Here is a 16,400-nt window from a genome sequence, read left to right on the forward strand (position 1 = left end):
ACCACAAAGCACTTCACTTCCCTCTTTACTGCACTGCACCTTTTCATATCATTTGGAGAAGGATGCTAGCCCAAGTATATCTCATTTGCCTCACTCCTAGCAAGTCTTTTCCCTTTCGGGTTTCAGACTTCAGCAAAGTATGGCAGCCGAGTGGTCAGGGCATTTGACTCTGTCCCAGACAACTGCAGTTTTAAGTATCAAGTCACAAATAAATAGGATTGCCACTCATTAATAGTGGGTGTTGGATCCACCGGGTTGCAAACCCAGTCAATTAGCAATCACTCAAGAAGACCTTCAAATCCAGACCCAAAACTCCATAGATTATTATTTATCTCATTTGAGTTCTGCCCCTCCCTCCAAGAACTCAAAGTTCAGTGACTGTACTATTTTATCCTCAAAACAATTCTACCCTCGTGGAATGGAACCCAAACCCTATACTCCACTAACTCACTGATTAACAGAACAGAGGAACTGAGTTATATGTACGTTTGCTGAATTATCACAGCAGGACCAGAAAATGTTAAGAGGTGACACATACAAATGGAACATAATATAGGAGCTAATGTATTTTAATTATTTTCTTTAGGCTCTGATGTGAAAGTAATGAGCCAAAACCTACAAAACCCCTTAAACAAAATTCTGTGTCAAAGCAATAGATCCTCCTTAGTTGAACAAACTTCATTTTAACCTCTCAGCCCCTGAAAAAGGTGTAATTTGGTAGTTTACATGAAGGTTCCTCAGCATTCTTGAGCCTGTGGACACTTGAGGATTTTTAGAACAGATAAGGGCTCACAGCCATAAAACTGTTACTGGGGAGGGGCGTGGCCAAGCACAAAATGGCTTCTGGGAAGGCTGGGGTCAATCACAAATTGTTTGCAAGCCTCCATGATAGTGAGGGGTCTGGAGACCAAGTTCTATGAGGAAAGGTTGAAGGAGCTGGTTATGTTTAGACTGAAGAGGAGAAGACTGAGAGGGGATATGATAACCATGTTCAAGTACTTGAAGGGCTGTCATATAGAGGATGGTGCTGAGTTGTTTTCTGTTGCCCAAGAAGGCCGGACCAGAACCAACGGGTTGAAATTAAATCAAAAGAGTTTCCGTCTAGACATTAGGAAGAATTTTCTAACAGAGCTGTTCCTCATTGGAACAGGCTTCCTTGGGAGGTGGCGAGCTCTCCTTCCCTGGAGGTTTTTAAGCAGAGGCTAGATGGCCATCTGTCAGCCATGCTGATTCTATGACCTTAGGCAGATCATGAGAGGGAGGGCACCTTGGCCATCTTCTGGGCATGAAGTATGGGTCACTGGGGGTGTCGGGGGAGGTAGTTGTGAATTTCTTGCATTGTGCAGGGGGTTGGACTAGATGACCCTGGTGGTCCCTTCCAACTCTATGATTCTATGATTCTAAACCAAGTATCCTCCTACGATGGGGGCAGCTCTTTCTGGGTGGGTCCTCTCTGCAGACACAAAGATGATGCCTCTTGGACTTTTCTGAAGCAATCCCTGTTCCAATAAGGTAGAGGAAAGCCACGATTGGCACTTTGCTTTAGGGAAGAGATGCTTTGAAAAGAAGGAAGAGGGCCCTGGGAAACACAGTGGCAGGCACCATGGTGGAGACAGGTGCCACACTGGGGATCAATGGCTTACATAACATAATGAAGCCATGTTCCCAATCCAGTAGAACCAAAAACAGTGACATGGGGAAGTCAAACATGAAGGAAACCTTACCGGTGGCCCAGGTGGCCCCTGAGGACCTTTGCTCGTTTCAGAACAGGAACAAGCATGAGGGAGGGAGGGGCAACTTTCTTCATCTCTCTAGGGACAAAGGAAAATAAACATCATCCCTGATACATCACAAAGTTCGATGACAAATTTAAGAATCTAGAAGCAAAGCCACTTTGGTCATGAGCACATGATCCCCACGCACAAGCAGAAGCTCTAAAGTACATCTGGTGCTCTACTTTATGGAGCTTCCTCATTCTTTTTTTATGACAGGCAGATGCTATTAACAAATAACAGAGGAACAGATATATATGTATGTATATATGTACGCATGCATGTGCTGTCAAGTTACAATGACTTATGGAGACCCTACCAAGGGGCTTTCAAGGCAAGAAGCACAGGTGGTTTGCCATTGCCTTCTTCTGCAGAGTCTTCCTTGGTGGTCCCCCATCCAAGTACTGAACCTGCTTATCTTCTGAGATCTGATGAGATTGAGCTATACTATACCATTCCAAAGGGTTGAAATTAAATTAAAAGAGTGAACAGACTGCTGGACTTGATGGACCTTGGTCTGATACAGCAGGGCCTTTCTTGTGAGTTTCCATCTAAATGTCAGGAAGAACTTTCTAACAGTTAAAGTGGTTCCTCAGTGGAACAGGCTTCCTCGGGAGGTGATGAGCTCTCCTTCCCTGGAGGTTTTTAAGCAGAGGTTAGATGGCCATCTGTCAGCAATGCTGATTCTATGACCTTAGGCAGCTCATGAGAGGGAGGGCATCTTAGCCATCTTCTGAGCATGGAGTAGGGGTCCCTGGGGGTGTGGGGGGGAGGTAGTTGTGGATTTCCTGCATTGTGCAGGGGGTTGGACTATATGGCCCTGGTGGTCCCCTCCAACTCCATGATTCTATGATTCCACATCTCTAATAGTTATATTTATGCAGGGAATTATCTCCATTGAATGGGAACCACTGTGTGTTAATGGTGCTGAGTTATGCCTACTATATATAAAACTTTTGGTGACAATTCCAAAATATATTTGTGACTATCAATTACATACCATCAAACAGGAGCTTTAAAATGGAGCCTTACCAATCCAGGAAGTTCACAGCATTTATCTCTATTAGCCCATGAAGTCGTACAAACGATATCAAACATTTGCAACTGGAACTGGTTTAAAAACAGAAATATAAAGTGAAATGTAGTTGGTATTAGAAAAAAATCAACAAAGGATAGCCATTTCAAAAAGTTATTTGGATAGATGCTAGATTATTAAAATGGATATTCCTATCTGGGTGAAATTCATATACTGACAGAAATGGAGAAACTCATTTTATGAAACCAAGAGGGATTTAGGTCTTCGGGGGTGGGGGGTCCCAGACAGCAGCTCCCCAAGTTTTAAGGCAAAGTGTTTTTGAAACAGAGAAGAGTTTCAAGAGCAGTTTTATGATACGGCCCTAGGGTTGCCAGCTCTGGGTTAGGAAATACCTGGAGATTTTGTGGGAGAAGCCTGGGGAAGGCAGGCTTTGGGGAGGGGCGGGACCTTAACAAGGCACAATGCCATAGAGTTGACCCTCCAAAGCTGCCATTTTCTCCAGGGGAATTGCTCTCTGTCATCTGGAGATCAGTTGTAATACTAGGACGTCTCTAGGCCCAATCTGGAGGTTGGCAACCCTAAATATGGCACAGAGGCCAGCTATTCAAACAAAACAAAAAAGGGGAAATATTTTACTTGGTCAGTGCAATACCCATGCCTTGAACCTAAACAACTCTTTGGATCCTGCCCACAGAATAAAAATCCTGAATTTTCAGCATGGCAATAAGAGGACTTCATAGATGTCTTTCCCTGCTAAATTTTCTTTCCCTGCAAAGAAAAAAAAATCAAGGAGAGCTGAAAAATCTTAATTTCACATGACTTGCTGACAAATTAATAATGGTAGATGAAATTTTTATACCAGTTAAGTTGTCATGGCTCCCCCAAGTATTCTGGAAACTGGTACTAATGGTAAGAATCCTCTGCCACCCCATCCCCCAATACAATTCCCAGGATCCTTAGGAAAAAGGAATCACTGTTAGTTAATACTTCTGCAGATATGCTCTGAGAGGGAAGGAAAAAGAGGGACACAGACATTCAAAAATTAAAAGTGGGTTTTGCAGATTAGGGTTAAAGGTGCACCCTGGGTCTGAGAAGGGTGCTGACTATTGAGCTAAAGGCTATGAATGTAAATGTCCCTGATTAAATGCCTCCCAATGACAAAGGGATCTTTGTTTAGTAAACTCAGCTGGAATCAGAAGAAGCCCACATCACATTTTAAAACCAGAAGAATGGCTGATTCAGCCTCTCTCAACTCAAATATAATAAAACAATTAAAAAAAAAACTTTTGCTAATTGATTTGTAGAAAAATATAATACCACACTGGATTCTTGGATTGATTGGTTCTAATTTACACAACAGAAGAAAAAGGGGACATGCTGTTTTGCATACAGGGATAAATTCCTGAGAATGCAAACAGATATATCTACAAAAGGCAGTTTGCAAAATATGCAGTGCGTTTTATAAATCCCCCCCCCCAATTCAACACATGGGATCCATTAAAGTCAATGGAACATTCTTTCAGTTCGTGATATTATCACACTGAGGTACAACTTCTAAATAAAGCTGCCTGTTCTCACGCACACTTTGGCCATGTCTCTGCTGTAATCAACATCAGCACCAGCAATTTTAACAATGGTGTTAAGAGGAAATTGTGACAGCTGCAGGGATTCTTATTCTAGCCCCAATTGTCAGAGACTGGAGATGGTGGAGAATTTTAGAAGAAGAATATGCTGTCCAGCTGCAACCCATTCAAGACGACAACAGGGTGTTCCAGGCAAGAGATGAACAGAGATAGTTTGCCATTGTCTTTGTCCAAGCCCAGTCTTCCTTGGAGGCCTCCCATGCAAGTACCATGGCCCATTCGCTTAGCGCCCAAACTCTGGCAAACTCAGCTAAGCTGGGCTACTCAGGCTGTTGGACAATTTTAGAACTAAAAGTGGTATCAATAAGGGAGGGGTTGTGGCTCAGTGGTAGAGCATCTGCATGGCATGCAGAAGGTCCCAGGTTCAATCCCCGGCATCTCCAGTTAAAGGGACCAGGCGAGTCGATGACGTGAAAGACCTCAGCCTGAGACCCTGGAGAGCCGCTGCCGATCTGAGTAGACAATACTGACTTTGATGGACCGAGGGTCTGATTCAGTATAAGGCAGCTTCATGCATTCATGTGCTTAAATCTTGCTATATGCAATATTATTCCAAGGTAACACATCCTACATGTTACTCGGTTTTCTCCATGGGAGGGAAAAAAATTGTATAGTTAATGCTTATGTCTGAAATTCCAAGAATACTTTCGTATGAGTAGGCTCTATTGAATAAAACAGAACTTACTTCCAAGTAGGACTGATTAGGATTGCAGCCTTTACGTCTTTTTTTAAACACGTTTTGAGAGGATAGCTAGCAGTTTTCACTCTGCTTTCTCAGCATTTCCACTTGTGAACCAGCTGATAACTTCCAATCATAAACAGCCTTTGTAGGATCAAGTCTGTTACATTTTGAACAGCATGAGAGATCCATGACTGGATAACTCAACCTCTTTAATATGTAGAAAACAGCAAGAGTCCAGTAGCACCTTAAGGACTAACAAAAATATTTTCTGGCAGGGTATGAGATCTGAAGAAGTGAGCTGTGGCTCACGAAAGCTCATACCCTGCCAGAAAATATTTTTGTTAGTCTTTAAGGTGCTACTGGACTCTTGCTCTTTTCTACTACTGCAGACAGACTAACACAGCTACCCACTGTGAATCCTCTTTAATATGGTCAGACTAAACAGGGGGAAGGGTGATAACAGACAATTATTAGCGTCTCTAACAAGCTTCCATTCCCAGGACACTGGAGGATACCATGACAATTCAATTACTGTAGAACTGGTTTAAAAATGTAGAATAGATACATACCCTCACCATCTCTTTCTCCCCCCTCCCCTGCAACACCCACAACGCACCGCTACAGATCATATGACTGAACAGCAACCATATGCAGAATTATCAACCAAGTAAACAAACAGTTTTTGTAGTGTATTTTTTAAAAAGGATGCAACCTAAATGCTGAAAATAGCCCCCAAATTTAGATCTCTATGTGCTGTCTTTCACACACATACATGCGCTTTTAAATTTGCCACCTGCCCTGAAGAGGAGAGGACAGATATCCAAGGATATCAACAGAGGAGACTTTGTGAGCAGTGGAGGATAATGTGGGCATTGGACTGCCTACATGTGCGGTGGACCAATGGACTTTAGCTGTGACATCTCTGAAGCATAACTGAAGCATTTAGACTGCAATCCTAAAAACGTTTTCCAAGGAGTAAGACCCATTGAATAAAACGGGGCCTACACAGGAGTAGATGTCCTTAGGATTGCTCCCACAGATGAAGATTTGGCCATGCCAGATGGAGAATGCTCACCACAACGCCTGCCCATCATGACAAAATATTCCGGCATTGCAGAGCATGACCCAGTGAAAAATTATTTATCTCCATTGACGGCTAATTCTATTGCAATGGTCCACACACAAAGAGCTGCTGAATTTATGAACAGGATGCCAAACACAGCTGAGAATGTATGCTTCTCCTCCCCTCCCAGGTTTCAGGTTACTAGAAAACCCATGGATGACCCCAGTGAAAAGACCCTGAACATCAAACAACCTCAGATATGGCTCTACTGTTTTCAGAAAAGCCATGCGCACCTGGGAGTTTTATTGCCCAGGCTACAGCCACCAAACTTTGAATCTTGCAAACTACCTAACAGTTAAATAAGAGCATAAGTTTTGTTAAAACCCGTGAAAAAAACTGTCATTGGTACTGCTGAGAGAACTTCATGGAGAAATGAAGCTATGCATGCCTCTAGTCTTATGTAACTGCTGACCCATTCACTTGAAGACAACCAACATTTTTCTGTGGGTGTGCAGTTTACTAAATGACTTGTCATTCATGCTGGTCAGGCTTTCTCAACAAAAGGCACTGGTTCTTTCCCCTTCTTCCGACAAAGCACCCTTTAACTGCAACCTTTTATAAGTTCGTCATTGTCTTTCCCTGTTGGAATGTGGTCACAAGGGTTGCTCTGTTCCATTGTCTTCTAAGACAATATTCAAAGTTTTAGCCTTAAAAGAATTTTTTTTCATCCAGAGAAACATAATTTGGGGGTAAATGTTCTTGGCAGACCAATAAACAAATACATAGCCAAAAGCACCGTGTTTCAATTTGGGTCTTGCATGTGAGTAAAGTGCTGTCAAGTCGTAGCTAACTTACAGCAACCCTGTAGGGTTTTCAAGGCAAGAGACGTTTGCAGGGGGTTTGCCACTGCCTTCCTCTGCATAACAACCCTGGTACAGTATCGTTTGGGGGTTTCCCATCCAAGTACTCACCATGCTGACCCTGCTTAGCTTCTGAGATCTGATGAGATCAGGCGAGCCTCGGCCATCCAGGTCAGGTTCAAGAAAATGCTTTAGGTTCAAGAAAATGCTCGTGGCCAAGGGGATATGATAACCATGTTCAAGTACTTGAGGGGCTGTCATATTGAAGATGGTGCCGAGTTGTTTTCTATTGCCCAAGAAGGTCGGACCAGAACCAACGGGTTGAAATTAAATCAAAAGAGTTTCCGTCTAGACATTAGGAAGAATTTTCTAACAGTTAGAGCAATTCCTTGGTGGAACAGGCTTCCTCGGGAGGTGGTAAGCGCTCCTTCCCCGGAGGTTTTTAAGAAGAGGTTAGATGGCCATCTGTCAGCAATGCTGATTCTGTGACCTTAGGCAGATGATGAAAGGGAGGGCATCTTGGCCATCTTCTGGTCACTAGGTATGGAGGGGAGGCAGTTGTGAATTTCCTGCATTGTGCAGGGGGTTGGACTTGATGACCCTGGTGGTCCCTTCCAACTCTATGATTCTATGATAAGGGAGTTCAAAGGAAATTAACACACATTTCCTCTTCTGCCCTTATCTATAATAATTAGATCTTCCTCAAAACGCAAAGTCATTTCTGTGAAAGTCTATTTCTGCTCTTTCTGGAAGACAGTTGATATGAAGAGGAAGGTTTTGGTGGCTGGGGAAAAGGTAACAGCAACTGGGAGGATGGTTTAATATCTATGGAATCACAAGTTCCAGAACACAAACTCCTGCATAATGTGCTATCTTTTGTCTCCTTGTGGTACAAGACATTGGAATGAGAAACTGGAACCTTCAGATGCAAAATCCACCAGACAGGCCACCAGGAGATGCAAGAGGTTCCCTATTTTGGGAAAGCTTGAATTGTCCCAAATCCTTGAGGTGAACATGGTTAATCATACCATTTCTTTAATCAACCAGACAATAACTTCCTTAACTATTTCACAAGCGTATTCATAAATCTTCCTTTCATTCAGAAACCTAATTTCTCTTAAAACCGAGACCCGAAACACAAGCTGCTTCACATACCGGTGCAGTATTGTCCCTCGGTCCTCTGGATCGGACCATTCTTCCCAATACTTCGATCCCTTGAGAGGTGATATTGCCAGCTGCGCTGATTGCTTTCTCGCCCACTTGTTTGCAGTCAATCACTATTTTAGCAGCCGTTTTGCTGATAATGACATGCAACTAGGAGAGAACAAAGGTGTCTTTTTTAAAAGGACATATAAGTATGTAGGACCTTTTCGGGTTTAAAAAAAGTTTTTTTCTTAGTAACAGACTTACTAGTATTTTGCCCAAATTCAAAATTCACAGATTTGGATTCACAGCTGAAATTTGGAAAGGTAAGTTATAAAAAGCAATATCTGAAGATGTAAGTCAGCAGATAGCGAGGGCTAAGAAATGAACTAGACCGGCTGAGGACAACCCTGCAGGACCTAGCTCGGTTCCCCAGGGCATGTAAGTCGAAGATGTTCTACCAGGCATATGGTTGAGGACAGCAACGGTTATGTGGATTAGCTGGCCTCCCACCCCTTCCTTAACACACAGCTAAATTGTGGAACTCTCTGCCCCAGGATGTGGCGATGGCTGCCAACTTTAAGAGAAGGCTTTAAGAAGGGATTGGACATGTTCATGGAAGAGAGGGCTATCCATGGCTACTAGTCAAAATGGATACTAGTCATGATCCACACATATTCTCTCCAGGATCAGAGGAGCATGCCTGTTATATGAGGTGCCGTGGAACACAGGCAGGATGGTGCTGCTGCAGTCGTCTTGTTTGGGGGCTTCCTAGAGGCACCTGGTTGGCCACTGTGTGAACAGACTGCTGGACTTGATGGGCCTTGGCCTGATCCAGCACGGCTTTTCTTATGTTCTTATGTTCCTTTCCCTTCCTTCCCCTACATTCTTTTTCCCTATTCTTCCTGCCCTCCCCCCTCCCCCTTTCAGTCCTTTCTTCATCCTCGTTTTGCGCTTGGGCCTATGGACCTCTCAAACTATGGCCTTCCTGGTTTTCATCTTTAGGCCAACCTACTTGTCAAGGACATTTATTTATAGGAGCCAGTTTTCAAGTTTGGGCATCATCTTTGTTTTTATTTATTTATTTATTTATTTATTTGTGATTTATAACTCGCCCTCCCCGGCCGAAGCTGGGTTTGTAGTTTTAAAGTTTTTAGTGTATCTTAAATGTTGGTGTTATATATATGATATACTGTATTTATTATGTTGGAAGCCGCCCTGAGCCCAGCATTGCTGGAGAGGGGAGGGTATAAATCAAATCAATCAATCAATCAAATAAAATAAACCACTGGCTATTATCTTGGTGCATGTGGAACTGGAGGAGATTTTATTTTTTTGCATGAGAAGGGAAAAGGGGAGCTAATCCCTGCCTCACCTTACTTCTCTACATTCCACTGTTCAAGTACTTTTCTCCCTGGCCTGATTCACTTTTGGTTATCTGAGCTGGGCTGGGAGATAAAAATTATTCACGTGACACAGAGCAGCAAAGGCAAGGCAGAAGGGGACTGGGTAAACCAAAGTACATGGAGATACTTATGCCCATTCCTAATAAGCTAGTTTTACTTTACCTTATGGAAACTTCCATAAAATATTTTCTTTATATCAGGTCCTTCAAATGTTACAGTTTGGAATTCACCTTTGTAGTCATAATTGAAGAAAGTCAGGGTTTTTCCGCCATCTGTACCATGAGAGAGAAAGAACACATTGCAGAGAGAAGTGTATTTTGTGTGTTTTAATGTTTGTATATCACCTCAGGTGCCCGTGAGTCGAGTGTTTGATTTATAATGATATATAAATACAACTGAAATCAACAGGCCGGTGGCAGGTACGTAACGCACAGGACAAAAATTCTAGCCTTCTTTGAAAACACTGCAATAATGTTTTTCTTACCCTTCTTAGGTGTGAACATGAAAATCAATAAGCAATAAAAGTATGCTATAGACGTACAAAATACATACTGTCTAATATCACTCCAACCAATGGCTCGTATTCTTCATTTAAAATCTCCCAGAGAGCAAACGGTTCCTGGGGTGTTTCAGGCAGTATACGGAAGAGAAAAGTAATGGTGTAGTCTGAAGGAAGCCCCTCGGGGTGCAAGTATCTGTAAAAGGGAAAGAAATAATGTTCCCAACACTGATATCCTGACACTGAGGAGGATTCAAGGGCACCTCTTTTAAACGATTTTGGGCTCCCATCCATGGGCTACATGCAGGCGACGAAGCCACCAGGTGTCCAAGGTTCCCAAAGCATTTACACGGACCTGCTTTTTGTCATTGAGGAGATGGGCAAGGAGATCCAACCTACTTATGCAGGCAGCAAGAGTGCCATGGAGAGGCTGAAGTGAGGGATTATCCATGCCCAAGCACTGGTAAGAGACTGTCTGGTACTCAAGAGATGAGACAAGAGGGTCAATGCACATGATGCTTAGATCAGGACAGCACCCTCCCAACAGTTTATGTGAGGAGAAGGTTTGCAGGGAGGGTTGCACCCACAAAATTTGATGAAGTCCATGGTGAGGCAGTTACATCCTTGGGGGGTTTATTTACTTTATTTATTTTAACCCTTTTATAGACTATTTGGTTTTCATAATCTTGTTTTATAACTATGGTGTAGTAAATGCTTAATAAAGATGATGATGATGATGAAAGAGTTAAGCGGTACCCTCTCCATCTTTTACTTTGAGCACCATAAGAGAGACAGTCCCAGAAAGAACCTGAAATTACTTCCATCACTGGCTTGACTGGACAAGATGTTCAGAGATCTATGAATCTTCCCATCCTGTGGGCTTTTTAAAAAGTGAACAAGCCATCAGGAGCCCTTGTTTGGATAGGAGCCAAGTACGGGTAAAGAGCAATTTAACCCCCTTCCCCTGTGCCATTTTCCCCAGTTGAGGAAGCTGTTAGTTGCTCCTCAAGAGAAACATTCAGGCACTATTTAGTTCAGTGGTTCCCAAAGTGGGCAGTACCACCCCCTGTGGGGCAGTGGGATTACCTAGGGGAGCACTAAGAGGCAAGAGGGCAGCAGGGGGTGCTAGAGGTGGGACCCTTCAACTGTGTTGTTCACTAATTTACAATAGATCAAGAGATGGCACCATGCTGGCAAATTGGGTGGAAACTATCAGAATTTTTCCCCAGACTTTGAAGAGCTGGTACCACTGGATCAAGTTCATCAGTTTTGTTGAATAAATTTCAACTAAAAAGTTTTAATTTGATTTTGAATAGATGTGCAATGAATTGTTACTGTTTTGAAATTTTATTATTATCTTCTTTAGTGAGTCATGCAAACCCCTATTTTGAATAATGCTTTCTATAGGATAGGGTAGGGGGTGCTGGGGTTGAGTTTGTGGGACCAAGGGGGCGGTGGCCCAAAACGTTTGGGAACCACTGATATAGTTGCTTGTATGTTTCCTTCCACAAGGTAAATAACAGCTTGTGGGGGCATAGTGGGTGGAAATCCACACAGGAGGAAAGGACTAAAACTACCCTCCCTCTATACTATGTTGACAATCCAGATGACCCACCCCTTGGCTGCTACACAACAAAAGCAGCCAGATAAAATAGATCTACATATAAGAATATTACAGCTACAAAGAAACACTATGCTGCCTCCTTTTAAAAGCGCTGTGCAAACAAGTCCACCACTTTTCTCTTTGTTTCTTTTGATGCGTTCACAGTCACACCAAAATGCCACAGGACCTGGATCTCTGCTGAATACAGACTAAAGAAATAGCGTGTGTGAGAAACAAGACCCTTGCGTACTACTTTGCTGGCCGTCGCTTAGACAGGTCCTAGTACATCCACAGGCAGATAACACAAATAAGAGCACAAGATCCTTCTGCAAACTTTGGCACAATTCTCCTTTCCTGGCATCCATCCCATCTTCTCCTTGGGAAGGAAAGCAGAAGGCAGAGGGGAATGTGTTCTCCTTAGGGCAGGCATCAGGAATTGGCACGGTTGGGTGTCTGCCAAGGCCCAGAGCCTGGCAGAGGGCCCACCCTTGACTGCAGACACCAGGGTGATCTCTCATTTCCCAAGGCAAAAAGTGTCTACAGTTGGCTGAGGAAGCAGAGTACAAGATAATTGAATTATGACACCCCTCGGAATCATCCCAAACAATCACGCAACACTGCAAGTGACCCCATTCCCACTCCTTTTAGACTTGCTAGGGTCAATACTACTTTATAGTTGAATACCAGGCTATAAATATAATAAAATAAAAGGAATGCAAGAAAGCCACACCCAGCTCCCTCCAAGGTAGCTGCCATCTGACAAAGAGGAAGAAAGGAGCTATAATTGAGAAGGAAAGTGGTCTCCATGGGGAGGGGAGAATAGAGGCGTAATCGGAGGGAAGGAAAATGGCAGCCATGATTGGGAGAGAGAGAAGGGAGCGCCAAAGAAGGGCCCATTGACACACTGTGCTTCAGAGCCCACAAAAACCTGCAATTAGTCCTGTTTCTCCTACGGGCAACCTAACAAATAGGCCACTGCCCCCTTCAGATTCTGCTGCCTTCCATATGGTAAAATAGGAAGTCCTAATTCCTCCCAATATTCTGTCAGAAAACAAGATGGGCTGGGAGTTTTTCACATTCAGCTCCTGTTGTGTCATGGGGTGTGGGGGAGAAAGCATGCTAAATATTGGTTTGCTTTAGAATTTTCTGTAACTTGTTTTACAGATGTTCAGAGCTTGTTCTTTCAGATTGGCTAACTCAAGAGTTCCACTAGCCTTGAACTATGCTGCAGTTGGGTAATTGATCAGTTCTGGGCTTAATGGTCTTAAAGGGGCTGATGGTAGATGTTAATGTATGCTTTCAATGTGAAGCTATAGACTGCTTTTTAGCCCCCACCCCACCCCGCAGAACCTGTGAACGGAGGCCCCAGAATTCCACTCAAAAGTCATCACTGGCCTTAAACTAGGGTTGTCAGGTCTGGGTTGGGAAATACCTTGAGATTTTGGGAGTGGAGCCTGGTTTGAAGGCAAGGTTTGGAGAGGGGAGGGACTTCAATGCCATAGAGTCCAATTGCTAAAGTTGCCATTTTCTCCAGGTGAACTGATCTCTATCAGCTGGAGATCAGTTGTAATAGCAGGAGATCCCCAGCCACCACCTGGAGGCTGGCAACCGTACCTTGAACAGAAAATGCTGGGCGCCTCTACCTTGTCTTTGTACTATATGTTTTGTTCATAGGGCAGTGTGAGGTGGCTATGGAGGGCAAGCCATAAGCATGTACAGATCTCTGTTACAGTACATCCCCTTCCTTCCCCAGCTCTTCCTGAGCTTCTATATGAATGGAGACACCTCTTTGACCACACATAAGCCTCTTTAGGCGCAATCCGACATGTAGAAATTTAAGATTCTACAAGAAAAAGCATACTCAGGTCTACAGAGGTCTCAGAATCCCAGTTAATGCATTGGTTCATCAGAAGGCATACGTTTTTAGCAGTCATAAATAGAACTTCCATTTTCAATTAACTTCTTTGATAAACTGGCTGATAAAACAGACCACTACAGTTACGGATTTTATTGCAAATAGACAGCGACTGAACTATGCTACCACAAACCACAACAATACCGCCACAAGCTTTATTCCAAGGTTTGATATTAGAAAGCATAAACCATCTTCCATTTTATACACAATATTTTATTTCTCTCCTGCGTTTTTAATTAAGCGACCTAGTTACACTAATCTTTTCCACTTAAGCCACCCTTAAGCTATTGAGAGATAAGTATCCGGCCTTCCATAAACCTTTCTAATTTACATTTATGACGTTAAAATTACACATCTTGAAACTGGTATGCAAAAGAGCTTAACCACATTGCAAGTCTTCAGTACTGGCTCCCGTAGGGTAATTTAATCACTTTAAGACTACTCCAAAGGAAGTGGTTTGAGGACCATAGCCAAAAAAAGAAGCATAAAACTTTTGCTGAAGAAAAGTTCGCAATTTAGGAACAACTGAATTTTGCAGGATTTTGTTTCTTTCTCCAGTTAGCTAATTGAGAATGACTGGCAAGGGAACTGCTGAAATACCTTGAAGACCATCTACTCCCATGAATCAGCCAGATACTGAGATCAGGCTCTGTCAATTGTGCTGTAATTTACTGAGGAGAGATGGGTGCCTACAGGTGACGGCATCTAGGAGGCGACCCTTCATTTGCGTATCTCTCTTCCACCCACTGTAACAACCCATTCCTGAAGGGGAGGCCAAAACTCCATTGGAGCCGGCGCTGGGTCAAACACGCCAGCATTCAGGCACCACCAGCCCCTGCTGCCAGGGCAGCCACGCTGGCGTGGGGGAGGCATTTAGGCAGCTTCCACAGTCCTTTTGCCCCAGGAAGACCCCCTTGAGCCGGGTATATAAGCCAAATCAGAGAAGTTAAAACAACTAACAGTGCAATCCTGCACAGCATTACTCTAGTCTAAGCCCATTCTAATCCCATTGAAATCAGTAGGTTTAGACTGGAGTAACTCTGCAGAGGATTGCACGCTGTAAGTTGTACCAGAACACACTCAACCACATTCCAATTGAATTGTGGATTTCCCCAAAGTCAAATCCAAAGAAAAATGGAGGCTTCACTTTAGATGAAACATCTAAGGAATTTTATGGGGAAAGTTAAGTGAATTCCAAGAGGATTACTGAACTTTCTCAGAAGGGTAGCAAACAGTCTGGTTGTTACTAGATTTACTCACCAGTGAAATTTGAAGAGCATACAAAGAGGTCTCCTCAAGCTAAACATCTAAGAAATTCTGAGGAAGCTAACAACAACAACAAAGCTTTATAAAAATGTGCAAGATTCCCCCCACCCTGGAGAATTCAGATGCATCTTTAAAAGTGTCGATGCCACCCCGTGATTATTACAGCTGTGGACTGTAGTAAACCCCACGAATTTTATTTTTATTTTATTCCAAAATTTCTATTAAATTATTGTCACCAAACTGCGTACTAACACTGCCTTGCTGGAAAAGTGCCTTTACATAAGCAAATAATATTCTATTGAGCCCCCCTCCCCTGTGCCTACTGATTACCTGAATTGTTCCAGTTATGTATAAACATGGCCTCAGTTTGGAAAAGAATGTGACAAATGACATATTTTAATTGATTCTCTTAATGCCTAATGCCACATTACACACTGTGCTTGCCTGACTCTCTCCTCTATCTCCCCCACCCCATAATATTATTCATTACAATTTGCAGAACCCACATATGGGCTGAGTTAGCTTTATCTCTCTACTTATCACATGCTCCCTTTCCAGGCAAAATCTTGCTCCAAGACCCCCTTTCTCTGAAACTCAATATACTTCTCTCTCTTGTGTTTTCAGCACTCAAGCCCTCTGCCAGACTGGGAGATGATGAAGAAGTTTAATGAATAAGGGTTTTTAAAAACCCATAGATTTGGCCAAGGTAAAGATTAATACTGGCAATATTCCAAAGGCAGTCTTATATACAGGAGAGACTCTTACTGTAAATGGTTGGAGGGAAGAGGCTGCCCGCCATTTCTCCTTGGGAAGCAAGAAAAATCTCTATTCCATAGCCAGGTGCCCAGGAGTGGATTGGCTATTTAACGTTCAGGGAAATTTCCCGGTGGGCCACTACCTTATAGGGCTGCTGGTGGCCAGAAGCAAGCACAACCAGTGATTCTTGTTCTTAAGCACAACCAAGCTCTAGCTACGCTGCCAAAGCCCCAGGGGCTTTTTCGGCCCTAACCCCGGCCTGGTGGAATTCTCCTTTGAGTGAGACCCGGAGCCTGTGGGACTTGGCTCAGTTCCGCAGGGCCTGTAAGATGGAGATCTTCCACCTGTGGTTGAGGGCACTGATGGTTGTACACCAACTGGCCTCCCCTGCTGGGCCCTTCTAGTGTTCTAGTGTTTATATCCCCTGCTGAATTTTGCTGTGTCCCCTGTTGTGCAGCCAGCGTGGTGTGGTGGTTAAGAGTGGTGGACTCTGATCTGTAGAACTGGGTTGGTTTCCCCACTCCTCCACATGAAGCCTGCTGGGTGACCTTGGGCCAGTCACAGTTCTCTCAGGACTCTCTCAGCCCCACCTGCCTCACAGGGTGCCTGTTGCGGGGAGAGGAAGGGATTGTGATTGTAAGCCACTTTGAGTCTCCTTAAAGTAGAGAAAAGTGGGGAATAAAAACCAACTCTTCTTCTGCTTATCCATTTGACTAGGGAGATTTGTTATTAGGGCGCCACCTTTTTAAAGTGGCT

General features: G+C 43.5%; 1 protein-coding gene across 1 annotated transcript in view; it reads right to left on the reverse strand.

Annotated features, from left to right (window-relative positions):
* The window catches only part of COL14A1 (collagen type XIV alpha 1 chain), an 87,031-nt gene that overhangs the window by 46,095 nt on the left and 24,536 nt on the right, over positions 1 to 16,400 (reverse strand). The window contains exons 14-18 of the mRNA XM_056854323.1: positions 10,158 to 10,300; positions 9,768 to 9,877; positions 8,212 to 8,370; positions 2,805 to 2,882; positions 1,725 to 1,811 (exon numbers count right to left, since the gene is read on the reverse strand). Coding sequence (XP_056710301.1) covers positions 1,725 to 1,811; positions 2,805 to 2,882; positions 8,212 to 8,370; positions 9,768 to 9,877; positions 10,158 to 10,300 — 577 coding nt within the window. The remainder of the gene's footprint in view (positions 1 to 1,724; positions 1,812 to 2,804; positions 2,883 to 8,211; positions 8,371 to 9,767; positions 9,878 to 10,157; positions 10,301 to 16,400) is intronic.

The sequence above is a fragment of the Euleptes europaea genome, chromosome 8, assembly GCF_029931775.1.
Source record: "Euleptes europaea isolate rEulEur1 chromosome 8, rEulEur1.hap1, whole genome shotgun sequence".
NCBI lineage: Eukaryota > Metazoa > Chordata > Lepidosauria > Squamata > Sphaerodactylidae > Euleptes > Euleptes europaea.